The 19,423-nt window shown below is 30.6% G+C and overlaps 1 protein-coding gene across 3 annotated transcripts in view; it reads right to left on the bottom strand.

The window, feature by feature from the left end:
• Positions 1 to 8,254: 8,254 nt before the first annotated feature.
• LOC121371293 (ERO1-like protein beta) overlaps positions 8,255 to 19,423 on the bottom strand; it is a 30,196-nt gene continuing 19,027 nt past the window's right edge. For all 3 annotated transcript variants that reach the window (XM_041497084.1, XM_041497085.1, XM_041497086.1), the window contains 7 exons: positions 16,377 to 16,469; positions 14,981 to 15,150; positions 14,449 to 14,525; positions 13,797 to 13,866; positions 13,517 to 13,603; positions 12,719 to 12,858; positions 8,255 to 12,167 (listed from right to left, as the gene is read on the bottom strand). In XM_041497084.1, coding sequence (XP_041353018.1) covers positions 12,116 to 12,167; positions 12,719 to 12,858; positions 13,517 to 13,603; positions 13,797 to 13,866; positions 14,449 to 14,525; positions 14,981 to 15,150; positions 16,377 to 16,469 — 689 coding nt within the window. In that variant the 3' untranslated portion in view covers positions 8,255 to 12,115. The remainder of the gene's footprint in view (positions 12,168 to 12,718; positions 12,859 to 13,516; positions 13,604 to 13,796; positions 13,867 to 14,448; positions 14,526 to 14,980; positions 15,151 to 16,376; positions 16,470 to 19,423) is intronic.

The following is a 19,423-nucleotide window of genomic DNA, read 5'->3' as shown; positions in this document are numbered from 1 at the left end:
ACAACGGTATGTACTGTTCCGTGGAACACAGAATGTGCATATGAAATTATAAATAACTATTGTTTGAAAAGTATGGCAATACTGCTGGTGATGGTTTCTTCTTTTATCCTAAAACAATCCTTGGTCATTCTAATATCATACTGTTGTATTTTAATACCATAATACATCTTCCTAATGTCATACTGTAACATTCCAGTATCACACTGTAACCTAATACCATATTGTAACATGTTCATATACTGTCATCCTAAAACCATATTATATGCTGTATTATGCTTATTAATGTTCCATCCTATCTTATACAAATATAATGCATTGCAGTATTTTATTATATTCTAACACTGGGTTTTTTTTTTGCAACATAATTAATTCCATTCAGTATTATTCTAATATACTGTATTTTTGCACTGTATCGTACTACTATAGTCCATCCCACAGGGAACACTTTTTATTCTATGAAATTTACTACTAGTTATTTATTTCTAAGCCATTCGTTTTCTAAAATACTCACAAAATGTTTTACTTTTCTTCTTAATCAAACCAAACTGAAATTATTTACAGAAAACATTTTTGTAGATGGATGGGATGGACTATAGTATATTGTTATTATATCACACCAATTATACTAACTTTATCCTGTGTCATCTTATTTCCATATTCTATCCTAGTACTATATTACCCTATCCCTTTGAATGTTACTTTTAGGCCTATATATTCCATGTAAAGTTTGTATTTTTTTATTTTGTTTTTTTTCAATGTGGCATTAATAGATATGTATCGGGTACTGTTTTACTATTCAGTTAGTATAATTCTTGATAGGTCTATGAAATTTTTCAAAAAAAAAAAAAAAATTTTTTTTATCCGATACGTCAGAAGTACCTTTCAGTGTTCAATATACACTTTCTGCTTTAATTCTGATAATAATCTAAATTAGTCCTTAATTATCATGTAATTAATTATTAATGCAAAAATAATAAGAATACATTTTAGCTTGTGTTCTTTCTTTTAAGTCATGTAAAAGAAAGAACAAAAAGTAAATTGAAAACATTTTTTTTTTACACATTTGTATATGTTTTGAGGTTTTATAACTATTTCTGTCTTACTAATACTATTTCCAATTATCTTCTGATCATACCAATGCTTTCAGTATTTCCTTTGTACTCTGTATTGTACAGATACAAGTTTGAATATTATATTATAATATTTTGCTGTGTGAGTGTGTAGAATATTCATCAATACTTGGTAAAAATAAATAATTTGTATTAAACCTGCTGTGTCACATCTGTAAATTAAAAATATATACTAGAATGATTTAGTATATTGATTTGATTAGTGCTATTGACTGTGACTCGTGACTATAACCTCAATGACAGAATAAATCTGTGATTAATCCTTTTGAGTTCTGTTTTATATCGATGAAACATATACATGTATATACTTTTCACAAAAAGTTTAGCAGCAATTAACTTTGAAAATTAATTATCATTTGAGAATATTGTTAAAATAATTTAATGTGTGGTGAATTTTTAGCGTGTTTATCTTTTCTTTTTTCTGTTTAAACTTTGTGAACCATTTGGCATGGTATAGGTCTTTCAGAACTTTATTAATAGCCTGGTCAAAGTTTTGTTAGTTTTTATTCATTCCTTTTAAACACTTGAATCATTTAATGGTTATTCACCAAGTGATAATGGATAACCACCCAACCTCCTTAAATTTGTGCCCAGTACAAGGTCAGTGTTTTTTTTAGAACTAAAATGTTTTAATTTTGCTTTTAACCCCTTGAACTCGTGAATTTACTCTAATGTGAGGTTGAAGTCATTTTGAATTTTGTTAGCTTACATACCCCGTACAAGCAGGGTGTATCAAATTATATAATAGGCTAATTTTGCCTTTCAAGTATAAAGTTAAAAAGTTTGTTTTGTTTAACACCACCACTAGAGAAAATGGTTTATTAATCAATGGCTATTGGATGTCAAACATTTGGTAATTTTGACAGTGTCTTACAGTGGAAATTGCTACATTTTTCTATTAGTAGCAAGGGATCTTTTATATGCACAATCTTATAGACAGGATACTACATACCGCAGCTTTTGATATACCAGTTGTGGTGCATTAGTTGGAATGAGAAATAGCCCAAGGGGCCTACCGATGGAGATTGATCCCAGGCCAACGGCACATCAAGCAAGCACTTTACCATTGGGCTACGTCCATATCTGTATACCATATACCATGTATTCCTGGTTGGCAACTATTAAAATGCCAATGTAATGGCTACTTCAACTAGCTTAGGTTGCTTTAAAGGAACAATTAAGGCATTTGGCCTGGTATGCATATTCAACGATATATAATGCACATTATTGCTTAATATCAACAAGTATAATCGTATAGTTAATTAATAAAACGGTTAAATGTGACGGCTATTATATACAACGGGCGCAGCCATTTTGTACCATCTCAGTGAGTACGCCCTCTGGTGAGCTGGTGGTTACATACCAGTAATACTTAACACGTAATGTCAGGAATGAGCCTTAGAACTAGAGAAACACAATCTACCTGGTTTTTGCAGGATGATAAATAGTCATACATAGCAATGTTCTGTAATATTACACATCTCAGTAAGCCAGCGATAAGTATATCCAGCACTATATATATATTATTTTTCAATACAAAATAAAATACCATTGTCAAAGTGGCTACACAAGTTGAAATAATTAAGAATGTTTTGTCCATGCATTAACCTACGCACTGAAATGCTACACGGAGTGTTTTCTTAGTTAATTGGTCTATGCTGTTAGTTGCTTCTACCTGTGATTCCTGATTGGCAGGTGTGTATTTGATTGATAACCAGACGAGCCAATTAACTGCCGCTGTCTAAACACAAACATACATACCGGTATTGTGGAATATTACCTGTCACCCATAAAATGGTAATGGACATGGTTTATTACTGTAAATAGTTCTGTAAAACTATTGATTAAGTAGACCAATTACGTAGTCCCAAAGAAAAGAAAAGTATCACTTGGGTATTGTGGGTTGTCGTTTTTGCTCCAACATAGCATATCAATAGGCCCAATAGTGTACATTTTTCCTTTGGATTATTTAACAGAGAAAAATACTATAACCCCATTGTGTTCTGTTAATGCAACTTGAAATATATTTAGTTAAATAGTTTATTATATTATTACGTCATTTATGCTGTTTTACAAGTAGGGTTGATAAAAAGAAGCACCTTGTCAAAAATTACTGCTTTTGTTTACATTGTACATACAGGAGATGGTCAGGAGCTGACATCACTTTGCCCCAAGCTATCCCACCGGACGTCACAAAAATGAAACAAAATGGCTACCCCCAGTTAGCAGGAATAATCATGTTTTTTTATTAACTCTAAAATTATGCGTTTTTCATTTGCTAAAGTGTCAGTATGTGTTGGTGGTCTGGGTATGCATCTTTCCAACACATAAGGCTCTTGTTTGAGTTGACCCTACCTTTAAGGCTGCAATTTCAAGAATATTTTCCATGCAGAGATGTACAGAATACACTGTCTAGTACTTCATGTAGCCTTCTTCAGTTCTAGGAGAACTCATTGGTAGAATGGCTTCAATAACATTTCATTAAGAGGGACTGATTTGAGAAGTAGAAATCTTCTTTTTTTTACATGTGAATTGATCGAGTATTGGTATGTTCAAGCCTCTTTGAAATAAAGTGCACTTTATTATCCATATTGTTCAACTACACCGAGATAATAATAATCATACGAAGCACACGTGTAATAATAAGTGTAATGACGTAGTTTTGGGAAGCGACATTATAACATGACGTTGCTTCTAGAGTCCTAGCTCAGAATGTGCATTTGAAATATGTCATTTCGTTGTCTCCTTCTAGTTGTGGCTGAAACATTTTGAGTTGTGTCTTGTTATTCATAAAGAAAACAACAATAAGAATATGAATAATAAAGAAATTAATACACTCGCGTGCGAGTCGAACTGATTTTACGAAACGAGTGTCAGGATTCATGTATTATCCTTGCTCTCGCTCGGGCAATACAAAAATCCTGACACTCGTTTCGTAAAATCAGTACGACACACAAGCTTGTATAATAATCTCTATATATTATTGTCTTTTGCCCAATGGTTTGACAGTACTAGTCTTCACTATGATTACTTTTGCATTCATTTTTGTGGATGTTACCGATATTGCAAGGTTAATGTTGCAGTCTGTCAGTTGCCATGAAAACTGAAGCTGTAGGTTTGAATCCTGTGACATACATTGTGTTTTAATTATGCAGAGATGAGAGTTTTCCACATTTATCCAGAATTCCAGATTTTTAATCATCAGTACAGTGTTTCTGGTTTTCACACTATTTGGCCAAAATGTTTCATATTCTCTGTCCAAAATTTACAATATGATTTTAGCTGATACTTTACATGTATTCTAAATGGGGGTTGCCGTTTTAAATTGTTGTGCAACCTCTAACCCTAACACCAATCTCGATACCTGACCAACAATATATCTAGATTTTGTTTCAAACCCACATTTGTCTTGGATTATATATATGACAAATGTTACTATGCATAATGACTTTTTACAAACCATTTTTAATGTTGGGTAAACTAATACAATGATTTTATGTCACATGTCTGTGAATTCATGAGATAACAGTTTTAAGGATTTATTTCTAGTTAATAAATATTTCAGCAAAACATAAAAATAACCATTCAAGAAAATGGCTTTATTTTCTTAAACATGTAAACAACAAAAACAACAAGATAAATAGATAAGTACTCAATACAACGACTACAAATTCAGAAGCAGTAGTTGCGATATTTTGTGGAAAAAACAAGTGCTGTATTTTAGATATATATGCACATTTTGAAATACAAGTCCCAATCCAGTCACATACATACTTGACTACCTGAAACAACCTACCAGTATATTTTACATGCTTATTTTTATTTTATTTTTTTATAACCTTTTTTTCCCCCATCAATTTCTTGTTTGAATTAATGAAAATCAATCTGAACAAACTTGCCAAGCAACAGATCATGAAATGAAATTTTATGCAATCTTATTCCTTTAGAGAACCTCAAATAAACGTTATTGTGTGCCATGAAGACTGCTTTAACAGGCCTCGGTGATGTAGTGGTTAAGCCATCAAACATAAGGCTGGTAGGTACTGGGTTCGCACCCTGGTACCGGCTTCCACCCAGAGTAAGGCCACTGACTTCTCTCTTACAACTAACCGCTATCCCTCTGTCTTGGACAGACACCCCAGATAGCTGAGGTGTGAGCCCAGAACAGTGTGCTTGAACCGTAATTGGATATAAATTGAAATGAAATGTATTACAACCGTCAGGACCTTGATCTTTGTTACTATTGTGGAAACTTCAATAAGTATTTTGCTTTGAAATCATTGTGTGTGGAATACAAATGTAAATTAACAAATGTGATTTTTATTTTGACTACAATAAAACCTTGATTATTTCCATCAAACTCACAATACATTTTGAAAATAGCAATGAAAATGGCATAAAAAATAAAACAATTGCTAATGTATTAAACAATTCACAAATGGGTTTTATTAACAATTAATAATTTAAATTTCAGCACTATATACATCAAGAATGTATTTTACTTAATCTTATTGACAATTAGAGGAGACAGCAATAAACTACTGTACAAAAACAGGATTGGAATAAGTTAAGCAATGTTCTAGGTATAACAAGACTAAAAGGAAGGCAAGCATGCACTTACACACACAATGAAAGAGAGAGAGCGCGAGAGGGAAGGAGAGAAAACAAAGAGCGAAAGACAGAATGAATTAAGGTACTAAATACACAATCATACAATTAAATTACATATTCATTAAAACTGGAATGTACTATTTTTGTAGCACAAATATAGCTTCCTCAATATATATTAAAAACATTTTTAAATAGCAAAATACACCTTACAGTACATTTAAATTGTTTTTCATTTCCTCTAACCCCCCCCCCCCCCCCACCTTCCCATTCTCGACCCATACACTAATGTAGATAAAATCTGATACCCATGTTGATATTCTTAAAACCAGAATGTCCTAATTAGAATGTGATATTATCACTTTGACTCCAATTAGTTTTACTTTTCACCAAGCATTTTGTCTACTGTTACTAAAAAAAACCCTGTGAAAGTAATAAAAAAAAAAAAATTCAAACATGTTTTCTCAACTGCTGAACCAAATTTTCATCTAACCAATACATTTTATACAGGGAAAGCAATTGCTTGACAACCTGTCTCAACATCAAATACTTGAGCCTTAATTTACAGAACACAAAATCAGAATCTTACAAAGCTTCTCAGTGTTCAAGGATGGCCTGGTGCTATCATATGGATATGGAAAAAACTGCTTTTAAATTTGTTTCAATTTATTTTCACCCTTTTATTGCATTTAATGTTAAACTGTTTTAAGTTCTAAACAAAGCAATACAAAACACAAGTTTTATTTTGTCATTAATAATAAATGTATGGTTGTAATCTTAAATATTGGTTACAGTAGTTTAATTTCGCAATATTTGCTACCAGTAACCAGTATACATTAGTGGATCAACCACTGATGAGAAAAATATGCAATTCTTTGCACATAATCTTTCTTTAAAAAATGTTCCAACTACAGTGAAACAGTCCTGTCTAAACTGTATCATGCCGGGGACCTAATATTAGACCTAATATTTAGACAGGACCGGTGTTTAGAGGGTCGCATTTTAGAATTTAGAACATTCGGGACCATGAAATTGGACAGTTTTCACATGATTTCAGTTTGTTCAGGGTCCAGTTTAGACAAGTTTCACTACCTATATAATTTGCTTTTAAACCCTCAAAATGGCATCCCTGAGCTCAAGTTTTTGAAAACTAAATATCCTGCCTTACTAGCAGGGTTTCTCATCTTCAGCACTGATCTAACATTCTTAGCAGGCATAACTTGTCTAGCTATGACAAAGATGAGCTATTTCATAGAAGGATCTTGTTTTGTACCGTCCAAAACACTTGTTTATTGCAAATACATTTAAAACTAAAACAATGTGTAATTTAGTCATTATTCCTAGGCCCAGTGTATATATATATATATATATATATATATATATATATATATATATATATATATATATATATATATATATATATATTCACATACATACAGCTTTGGTCTCTACAATCTTCAGATATTTTTTTATTAATTGCAATAAACAATGAAAGTGTTCTGGAATGAACAAAAAGGAGATCCCTTATATGAAATAGTCCTCATATAAAATAATACCATCCAATAATTATTGACTAAAATTCAAATTTCTAAAATGATTATTACTTGAGATAAATAAGATATCTTTGGTAACAGCTAACGATCATTTTAAGAAATTCTACCTTATTAAACCGGGAAAACTTATCTAAACAAATTTCATGTGTAAAGAAGCTGTTGTTAATGATAGATAATGATGTATGGCAACCACATAACATGTAGTTACACTTTTGTACTGTTGCAGTAGTTCAGTACAATAATTACAGTGCAACAATCATAAGAATTATCACAGGAAGGCAATGTAACAATACACAACTCATTAGAATGGCATTCAAAATTAATATTCATACATTTCATGAATATACTAACATTGATCTAATTAGACTATACTAAAACTACTGTGAAACAAAACCATGAAAACAAGCAGATATTAGAGAATCTGAAATATCAGTGAAAAGATGGTCAAAATGCAAGTTTCAGATTGTACAACAACAAAAACAAATAAAATCAAAAAGCAAGTAATAAATTACACAGATTGCAAAGCATGATTATCATAAGCAAACAGTAGAACATTGACAATATTGAAACCCAGTGGTTTAGTTTGTCTACATTCTCGTCATGGGCATACAGTGTTCGAGATTAAAAAATTTGGCCAGTATCCCAGTTGGATACTAACATTTCCAAATCTGGTATCCCACCTGAGAATTTAGTATCCCATTTAAATGAAATTCATAAATAACATCATAACAAACTTGGACGACAATGTTCTCATTCCCAGTCTATTGAAGTGAGAAAACATCCAACAAAAACAATAGCAACTCGGCGGTTCCCAGTCTATTGCTACGCCGCTCTTGCTCCAGTGTAGCATTAGACTGGGTACAATTTGGGGGAGGGGGGGTATTGTTATGGCATAGCATTAGACAAGCTCGAAAATACTTTTACTTAACTTATCAGTACATAACGACTTTCATTGTTTTAGTGAAAACTAAAAATGCAGGATTTAAAAAAAAAAAACCCCAAAAACATTATATGACATCCCGGTGGGATACTGGGTTCTTGAAGTCTGGTATCCAAAATTAAATTCTGGGATATCGTGATACCGTTAATTTCGAACACAGTGGCATATCTGAATTATACTGGAACAAAAAAGCAAATGGACTATTACCACGATCCATACCATAACATACTGTATTTTCAAGTAACCTAATTGGTAAAGCACAATGTATGTGTTGCCCAGATGCTACCATCAGTTATCACTTGCCAATGTTCACATTTAGGCTAGTTCATCTCAAGTTGGTTTTTTGTTTCAGTACATCAGTGAATATAGACATGCCAGTCATGGTGGTCAGTCAGTTGGCTTTGTTTTTCTATTTCAAATGTAAGGAATGATATATTTAAATTTACCTATTATGAATTAATCATCATTTCTACATGTATAAACACGTCATTTTTCATTAAAATACTCTTAAAATAAGACATAGTATTTGATCTAAACTGCTGTGATGCTATGTCTCAACTTAACCTTTGATCTTTGTTTGCTCTCTGATTTTAATTAGGTTTTTTTTAATACGGCAAAGGTCCAGATATGGTAACTATTATTTGAGAATATGAAAGTTTTTGTGCTGGGAATTAAAGATGCATTACTAAAAAAATAATTTTTTTAAATCAATCACTTCCACTTCATCAATATCGATATTTCCAAAAAAAATTGTTGCATCAGCATTTTTATGAAGATAATATTGGCATATACACATTTGTAATAACTCTATTTCTTGATGCAGACACCAGGGAATCTTGGAGAATGTGCCCAAGACAGTCGTGCTTGAACCTTCAGTGGATGTAAACACGAGTAAAATGGGTGATTGATTAATAGCGATAATTTACAGTAAATCCAAATTGTTTTTTGTGTAGGTTTCCGTTTACTGAATGATTGAATACCGGTAATACAATGTGGGTTTTTTTCTTCATATTATTGGGAAAATAAAGCACTGCAATCATTATTCATTCAGCATTTTAGCAATTCTTTGCTGTTCACAAAACTTTCATGATCTACAGTATTACCTAAATATACATATATTTTTATACCAAATTACAATTCATAATAAAACGGGGGTTTTAAAATAAGTTTTACTGACTGTCAGACTACAGTAGGTTACAGCATAGTTGTCAAGGAGAACTAAAAACAACAGACTAAAAAGACCTTTTATAAAGATGGATCTGGAAATTATGTTCTGAAGGAAAAAAGAAACAAATAAAATGATTTTTAAAATTTGAAAATATCCAGAATTTATTCTATAAGCATTAAGCATAGTTGAATTTTTTTTTTTCATATTCAAGATTAGTAGAATTATTACAGTAGTGAAATTAAAAAACACAACAGTGAACAAAAATAAATAAAACGTCAAACATTAAACTTAAAACCATTACAAAACGTCCTATATTCTAATTCACACGAGACTACCTGTCCAATGTTCCTTAGCATAATGCCTTGGAGAAAGATAAACATACTCCACAAGTGTTAAGTAATTATATACATAAAGATACTTTTCAAGTTATCAAATATCTACGACCATAACCTTATTACATAAATCAGTGAAAAACATTTCTGTGTGTATTGCACAAAGCATAACAACATTAATATCGATGACTAAAAAGAAATTTAAGTACCACCAACAAAAAAGACCATGTGCATTTATTAACATTTAGAAGTATGTGTGTTAACAAAATTGTATACATTGGGAAACACTGATATCTACAAACTACACTGATGAAAATGATATGAAACCGGTAGCAGGAATGTATTATGGAGAAAAAATTACAATTTTTTAAAATTGCATTTATACATGAATGGTTAGAAAATTTCAGTGTTAATTCCTCCTAAAGAAGTACAAAAAAAAAAACATTTTGTCATGTGGATTTAATTATGTAACTATGGAGCCCCAAAAAGCTGGTCTGATGATCAAATTAATGGAGTTCAAACAGGAATCAAAATAGTACATGATGTATGTAACTGTGGTAAGAAGTATCTAATGTTCATGTTTATGGTAACTTAAATTCTGAAATGGAAGTGAAACCGAAGATATGGTTTAACAAATGACCAAAAACTAGTTATATCACTATTTGATATACGAGATCATATAACATAAAACATATACACATTCTAGCTTTGCTAGAATTTGTTAAACATATTAAGTGTAAACAAAACACTTTAACATGATGTAACACCAAAATTCAAGCTCCTAAACACTTTAACAAGATCATAAAAAGGGCAAAATCCTCTGCAATATTTTGCTTTCTTTTGTATTAATGTTATTTTAGACTAGCTGCCACATTGTAATTTAATTTGAAAAATACACATAAAAAAGTCATAAATCACCCAAATGATTTTCTGTTAATATTGTTTCCACAAATTATTTTTTCACTGCAGTTTTCATTACAGCCAAGATTTTGCCAGTTGCACACAAAAAATACAATAATAATTTTTTTTATTAACAGTTAAACCTATTTGAGAGTACACCATGTGACAATTTGTATTTACACATTAAATCCAAAACCATTCACTGAAATTAAACACTATTAGCCGAATTTACAAAGCCTGTTATAGACTTACACATGTATTTATAACTACAAACATTTACTATGCTTTAACACCTGTGTTTAAAGATGACCAGCCTTCATAAGTTCAGCCCTACAAGTACAGATTTCTAACAATAACTTAATTACAAACAATGTAATTAATTTTAGCTAAAAAGACATAATTAAAACTGGTTTGTGAGAATATTTAAGAAACAGAATCCTGTACCTGTGTCCTTTTGGTCCCATTTACTGCAGAATTAAATGATTCACCTGTCAAACTTATTTAGTGTCGCTGATTGTTGCATCTATAGACGATCATCACAATGCATGTTTAAAAAAAAAAAGCAAAAAAAAAAAAAAATCTTTTCTTTTTTTAATACACTGAGATGAACATTCATACTCATAGATGTAACTATAAACCAAGTTTCATTGATCAAGCACTTGTAGTTTGTGAGAAATGGAGCTAAACATGAATGTTTAACACTGAGTTAAACACAAAAGTTGACACAGCTGTCATTGCCGAGGCCACTGCCAGCAGATAAGTACTACCTATATCTCGCCTTTTTACTGCGTACAGGTGAGACATAAAGTATCACTCATTAAATAAGCTTTGCAACAATTTATAAGATAACTGGTATCTAATGGCCACTCATGTAGTATTCTTCATGCTTGTGTATTTGACATATTCATTTCGATGATCAACAACAAAATGGTGGTTAACAAGCTTCTGACCTTTATGTTTCAAAAACATAGCCAGTGTGTATATCTATCCGGGGCTAATAAACACCTACACATTTGTTATGAATTCCCAATTCCTTTAGGTGTTTAATCTAATTTCTTGGTTTTTAAAGTTAGATGATTAAGAATAAAAATGTGCCAGTGCAATTTAAGATTGTTTCTTTCTTTTCTTTTTTTTGTATAATGCCTACATACAATATTACCATTCATCATCGTTGCTCTATCCAAAACAAACATTGCTCCAATCAAAAAAAAGACATTTAATAAATATGCTCATATATGGCAGTCACCTATGACAGTCACGTAAGGCAGTCCCTTTAAAGTCAGAGACATTTTTCAGACAAAATTTGTGAGCATTGCTAGAATAAAAGTTTTGATTATTTATGAAGATTCTGAAATACTGCACAAATGCATTACATTGTGAATCACTTGTCACAACAGAAGTGCAATATTGTGGAGTTTTTCCTTTGAACATTGTGACCAAATCCACACTATTATTGGCTATTTCTTCAATAACTTTCATCTCTTTCACTTTAACTTTGCACGGAATTCTTCCAAAAAGTGGATACTGTTTGACAACCTGCAAAATTAACAATGTAATCTCAACAACATGGAATACAACCCATAATATTTTTAATTGTAGATTTTCTTTTTTTAATTTTTATGACAAGGTATTAAAACTAGTAAATACTGGGAAAAACACATTTAAAAATCAGTACCATGTATGACCTACTATGAATAAAATTAAATAAATTCATTGATCATTTTCAAATATATATATTTTGATGCAATTTTCTTTCATGATTATTCTTTGCAAATTCCCAACTATCTGGAGAATATTTTGATGTACCTTCTTTTTTCCATTATTCTTTGGAAATTCTCAACTAGTATTGATCTGGCTAGGTCGATACCAAATCTCTACTAATATGTATCATACTAAACAATTAGTTTGATGTAAATTAGATGACATATTTAGTGGGTTTTAATTTTTTTTTTTAAACATCCAGTCAACACTATTGTGCTCCCAACCCATTGGAAACCACTCATGGTCCTTCACACAAAGAACCCAACCCAAATGTCTCCAAACAGACAACCATTCTGAAGCCTCACCACAGGATAAACAGTGCTTACCTTCCAAAAGCATTAAAGAGTGTCACGATTTCTGTTCTGGTGAGCTGGAATGTTTTCTTGCTCTTTGCATTAACAGTTGACTGAGGTCCAATAGTATCACCCGAAAACAGGATTTTTAATGCAGTGCCCATGCCATTAATCTGAAAGTAATGAATGAATAAGTGAACAAACGAATGAATGAGTCAGTGAATAAATGAACATATGAACGAATGAATGTTACACAAATATTAAGAGCTACCAGTGGCCAAAGTAAGCAGAAATTCTTAGGTGTGTCAAAACACAGGTACTTATAGGGTTTTTTAAATTAACAATATCAGCATGAATATAACACAGTTTACTGCATCAATGCCAGGTTCATAAATATTAAATACCTAATACACATAACACACCATAATTGTAACTGGTGTGTGCATTATACTATATAAAAGATGCTTCATAGTTTTATGACTGTGCCATATGAACATGAAAGAATGAATGAATGAATAAATGAATCAATAAACAAATAAATGAATGATACCCATGCAAGAAAAACACTTGTCAAGACCACTAATCCATTTTTAATATATTATTATAAAAGTGCCATCTATTTCCATCAAGGTTTTCAAAGGTAAATGCTTTCAGTAAAATAAAGTAAGACAAAAAGTAAGTATATAAAGTAAGCACCTAGCTAAGATTAATAGGCAAAAACTTCCGTAAGAACCAAAGATTTTATATCCACATGAAATGACTAATTATGTCATGTTGTCTTGAACACTGCAAAGTTTCTATATCAGTATTTATTCTGCTTATTATTCCTACCTGTAATTTTCCCCAAAGCTTGCATTTGTCACAACCAACACAGTCCATGATACGGGAAATATTCCTGAAATGATTTCGAAATTCTTCCTGCAAATCAGAAAAAGTATTATTAACAATAAATGGATGTGAATGTAATATTTTTAAAAGTGAATATCTCATGGTATTTAAATGTGATTAAGTGCATAATATGTGTTAGGGTCACAATCTCTATTTGTAGGTCAAGTCTTATTTTTCTTTGTAAAATAAATGGGTTATTGTTATAAAAATAGCAACCACAAACCTTTAACTTTAAAGCCTCTTTTGAATTTCCTTTGAACAACTGGCTCTCATCAAAGTGATCTGAAAAGGAACTGAAAAGAAGACAAAATATGAAAAAGAATCTAGTGGCATTGAATGTCTTGCCTATCATAAACTGGTGTAGTGTAAGCTAACTGCATTATTTATTTATTTGTACCATAACTGGTCAAAGGGCGTGGTATGTGCTTTTCTGTCTGTGGGAACATGCATATAAAAGATCCCTTTCTGCATTAGGAAAAATGTAGCAGGTTTCCTGATGACTATGTGTCAGAATTACCAAATGTTTGATATCCAACAGCTGATGATAAATTAATCAATGTGCTCTAGTGGTGTCGTTAAACAAAACAAACTTTTATTTATTTATTTATTTGTTTATGTTAATCTGGCTCTGTATTCATAAACATATTAAAGTCAAAGTATGATACTTATCTAGTATGTACTTTAAATATGTAGATAACTATCATACATTAACTTAAGTACATTTATAAATACTGAGCGTGGGGTTGTTGGTGGTTTTTTTGTGTGCCGTTCTTTGATAGTTTTCAAAAACAATTAATGATGTTACTTAAGGGTTAATCTATTTTTATTTATTTAACAAAATATTAGTTTGTAAAAATATACCAATATCGACTTACTTGATAATATGTAGAAGCTCATGAATTCCTTCTTTAACATCTTCATCTTCTTCTGAATCTCCTGTATAAAATTCTTCCTACAAAATTATAATTACATTTATTATATAAAAATAAAATCGAGCAACAAGTTATACATCTTTACACCTGGCACCTTGCTTATAAAACATTTAATGTCTAGACTCAAATCTTTAATGTCTTGGGACTGACTTCATTAAAAAGTTAAGTCTAACTGTAAATATTTATAAGTTCCTGGTATTTCAAATACACAATTCATCTCTACTGTTATCAATTGTCTGTAACATAGTATTGTTAAGTGTACCAATTTTAAAATTAACTGTTTTTATTACATATATCTCCCAACTTGAACATTTCAAATTACTAATACATGTACATATAATTACTAACTAATATGGTAAATAAAAAAAAAATATTCACAATTATTAATGAACATAATATGGTTTGCTTCTTTTAGTTTTTAAAGCTCATGAATATTAATGTGTGCTTATGTTAAGATTGTTGACAAATACGTTACCTGAAGCAGATATGGAGCTGCTTTAGCTATTGCTCTCAGTTCTACTAGGTAAGTAAAGTATAGATTCTTCAGCCTCTGGGGACCTTCGCCATTTGTGGTTTCTGGTTCAAAACGCCTTTTAAATTCTTTAACATTTGGACCCCAAACACCTTGTCCAAAACCATTTATTGCTGAAATATACAGGTAAGTAAATATGTATTTGCTCTGTCAATACAATTTTAAAATATTCTTTACAAATATGAAATATGTAGAATATTCTAGTATTAAATAGCCTAGCATCATGTTCATATACCACAAACTGCGATTACCATATCCAACAAGAGAGGTCTTAACATGTGCCTAATCTATTCGTTTGTTAAAAACAATAAAAGATGTTTCAGTGAATACCATACAGGCAGATGTCATTGTATTGACCTTTGCTGTCTCATTAGCTCAAAAACACTCTTACCTGTGATATATATATATATATATTTTTTCATGACTTTATAATGTGTTTTAATTTAACGTTAAAACTTTTAGTTCATTACATCATCATGGTTTTGGGGGGTTATTTTTTACTGTGTAGCAATGTTAATATATCTAGACTATATTCATACTTCATGATTTGTAACCATTACACTTCTGCTATAGATCAAAGGAAAAAAACCCACTGTCCATTTTTAATTTTGGTTAAATACATGGAAACTTATCTTGTTGCTGAAGTGTCCGAAACAAATAGTTCTAGATAATGGCACTTTTAAATAAACACAATATTTTTTATGAAAATAATGTCATGGAACAATTTGTCAACATCGAGATATCCTGAGTTAATAAGTAATTGGATGATTGAATGTTTGATGAACCCAGGCACAAAATACATCGATTACTGGGTGTCAGAAAGACGTAAATACAAGACTGACTTGATGATTAACACCAATATTGACATTCTTAAGATCTTTAATCTCATTAGTGTAATATTTGTTAAAATCAAATTTTAAATATTTAAAGTCGAAACAGAAAAAAAAAGGGAGAAGAATCTGTTAAATATTCCTAATTATCATAAACATTTAATTAACATTAACATTTACTTATTTTAAATGTTCTTATTAAAGTTACCACATAAACTTATGTGGTTACTTGCATGGTTACTTGCATACTTTCAGTGTCTTAATTGACAGCTAATAGTTCCCAGTGCAACACTAGTGACATTGTATGATGCAATAAGGAAGTTTGGCTCGGTAAGAGATGGGGTTTAAAACGTGTGTGGTTATACACATTTATTGCACATGTTGGACAACGGGAAACCAATTTAATCATGGTACAAATAAAATATACACTTTAAACTACAATAATATTAACAAGATTTCTACAAATATACAAAACCACATAAAGCAATGGATATCTAGTGTTTGCTAACCTGGTGTGTAATATCTAGCCGAGAGGTGGGTGTTGATGCTTGTGTGAAGACCGGAGACCATACGGTAAAATACACGTTTTTCAAGACACATATCTGAAAAAAACAATTATAAATGAATAAAAAACGAGAGAATTTTTTTTATAATACTTAAAATGTGATGGATATTAATGAAGTAATATATATATACTTTTACTAAGTATTTATTTAATGTTAGGTGTGAAATTTAAAATTATATTTAATATATATGATCAATATACAGTTCATATAATAGTTACTTTTAAATATGTGTCTTTTAAACATTTCATACATCTGAAAAGACTGAGACACAAAATACTACAAGTTCTTATGTTATAGTAAATCCACTTTCATAAAGATTTTACAAGTGAAAAATATAATGCGATAAAACTGATATCTATTAGGCACAACTGTTCATGAAGGTCTGTTAAATACTCAAATACATAGATAATAAGTCATTTGATCTTTCTTGTATATTGTTATACTCAAATGTAAGTCATTAACATCAATTTATACTAAACAAAAAGATTGTATGGAGTTTGCTGGCTTTGTAATGTTTCTGAGTAATAAAACCTTTTTAACAATTAAAATCACATTCTGAATACTTTTTTTTTTGTTTAAAATATCAGTGTCAATATATTCTATGTGTTTTTGGTCATCCTAATATTTAAAGTAGCCCAAACTCAATTTTACTTCTCAATAATTTTGAAGGCATGAAAAAAAAATAGGGCATAAAATTAAATTACTACACAGATTAGAATTGTCAGAAACACATTGAATATATACAGACACTTCTATTCTAAGCATGAAAATGTCTTTAATACCAATAAGTAACTTTAGAGGTTAAGCTTAAAAAGGCTCTACCAGTGTTAGTCAGAAACGTTTCACAAAGTATAAATTACTAGACAAAATGTGTACAAATGATAGTAACACATGTATTAAGAGTTATAATTTAAACAATCATTTTACAATATTACATCACAAGAGGAAAGGAAATGTTTCATTTAACAACGTATTCAACACATTTTATGGTTATATGGTGTCGGACATCACAAGAGATGCTAAGCATTCATGTAGCATAGTTAAGTAGCGCTGCACAGGCACAGATAAGTAGTGCACAGATAATTCAATACTTCAGGAAACAACAATGGTATACACGTCTGTAACTAATAGGTTTTAAAAATTAATAACGGGTTAAACCGTATACATATTTTCAAAAGTATATTTTTTAATTTAAAAAAATATTTTATGAGTTTTCATGTCAATGTCAAAATTTCTAATTCGTTGGCTTTCTTTGTTACTGTAGTAAAAATAGTAAGACAAAAATATGAATTAAGTAGGTTTATAACTAAAAACGTTTTTAAAATGTATCTACCGGTACTGGTTTAAAGTCGATTTATTTCATTATTATGTTTGAAGTCCTAACCAGAGTGAAACGTTTGGTCGTTAAGACTTAAAGCTGTAATCTCTATATGTTTTATTATATATTAAATACCTATAGTCTATTTCAGTTTCATTTGACAGAAAAAGAAAAGTTGAAGTGTTTTGAAAATAAATTAGAAACCTACTATTTTTGTGTACAATTTAACAAGCAATCGGGTCAGACATAATTAGATTGTAATGCATATTATAGTAAGAAAACAATGTTCACTGCTGGGAAGGACTATAGAACAGATCATCACAAAATGTTTCCACCCTGATACACAAGTTATAATTTCCTTTAAACCTTGTTTACAGTCCATGTCTCATACAAATGCTCTGAATATATGTAATAGACATTATGTGGAGAGACTTGTGACAAAACAGCAAAAAAGTACTCTGCAGTTGTTTGAAGACTTTTAGCAAATATGCCAAGTGACATAACTCACGAAAACATATTACAGTAATAACATTTTATGACATGGGTTTTATGTTGAACTCCAAGAATAGCATTTTATCACTCTCTATACACCTGTGTCACATAAGTCTGCACAGCATATAAGTCTGCACATGTTAATTACCGGTATATTACATTACATCTTAAAACAATTGTTGGCCGTATGTTTGTAAACAAACAAGCAACGTTAATTTAATTAATAAAACAATTGTCAAAACAACACATCTTGATTGTGAATATATATGTATAAAACTGATAGATACCAATTTGACTGAACAAAACTCTGAATTAATGCACTAAAGGCACACTTTTGCCAGCCTCGATCAATGTGTTTTTGTATCACATGTTAACACATTTGTCTGTCACCATTGTAATGATCAACGTTGTATATCAATTTACACAAGTTTACATAAAAATTGCAATGCATACCTTATTGTAAGTTATGAATCTATAAATGAAGGAAATGTTTTATATTATCTGTTGACATAAACATCCAAGCATATTTCCCTCTGAGTGACACAACACAACTATATGGCTGCCTAGAATACAAAGCATGGCCTTATCTGTTTCATAATGATAATTCTTCTATATGGTTAATGAAAAGACTATTTGTGCTCAGTTATACAGTTAATAACAGACAACATTTGTTGAATAATGATAATTAATTTTGACATTGGCTTTTTTATATTGTCATTTTGTGTTATCCAAACTAAGGAGCATGGAACACCATTTATATTTATCTTATTTGCATAATATAAATTAATCTGAAACAAACTATAATAGGATGTGTCCGTTGTCTAGAACTTAAATTAAGTCTAAATCCATTACCTGTTAGTTGTTTCTGTGAACAGTAATGACAGAAGTGGTCGTTTTAATGGTTGCTGCACAGACTTATATGCCATCTTGCAGGCCAGTAAATACACGAGGTGCCACTAAGAAAGCACTCATTATTTTGAGTTTGAAAATATTATTTAATTTTGTTAATTTTAGTAGTTTATTGTTCCATTGTATTGTGGCAGTAAAACAAATATTTTTAAAGATAGATTTTGCCTTTAAAATGTAACACAAATACTTAGGTGTTAAACTTTAGTGCCTCCAGCGTAGATATAATATTCTTGTGCACAATAATATGAGTAACTTGTCTGTAATGCACAAT

This window comes from Gigantopelta aegis, chromosome 4 (genome assembly GCF_016097555.1).
Source record: "Gigantopelta aegis isolate Gae_Host chromosome 4, Gae_host_genome, whole genome shotgun sequence".
Lineage (NCBI taxonomy): Eukaryota > Metazoa > Mollusca > Gastropoda > Neomphalida > Peltospiridae > Gigantopelta > Gigantopelta aegis.
Note: the sequence above shows the minus strand (reverse complement) of the source record. Positions and strands in the feature narration are given on the sequence as shown.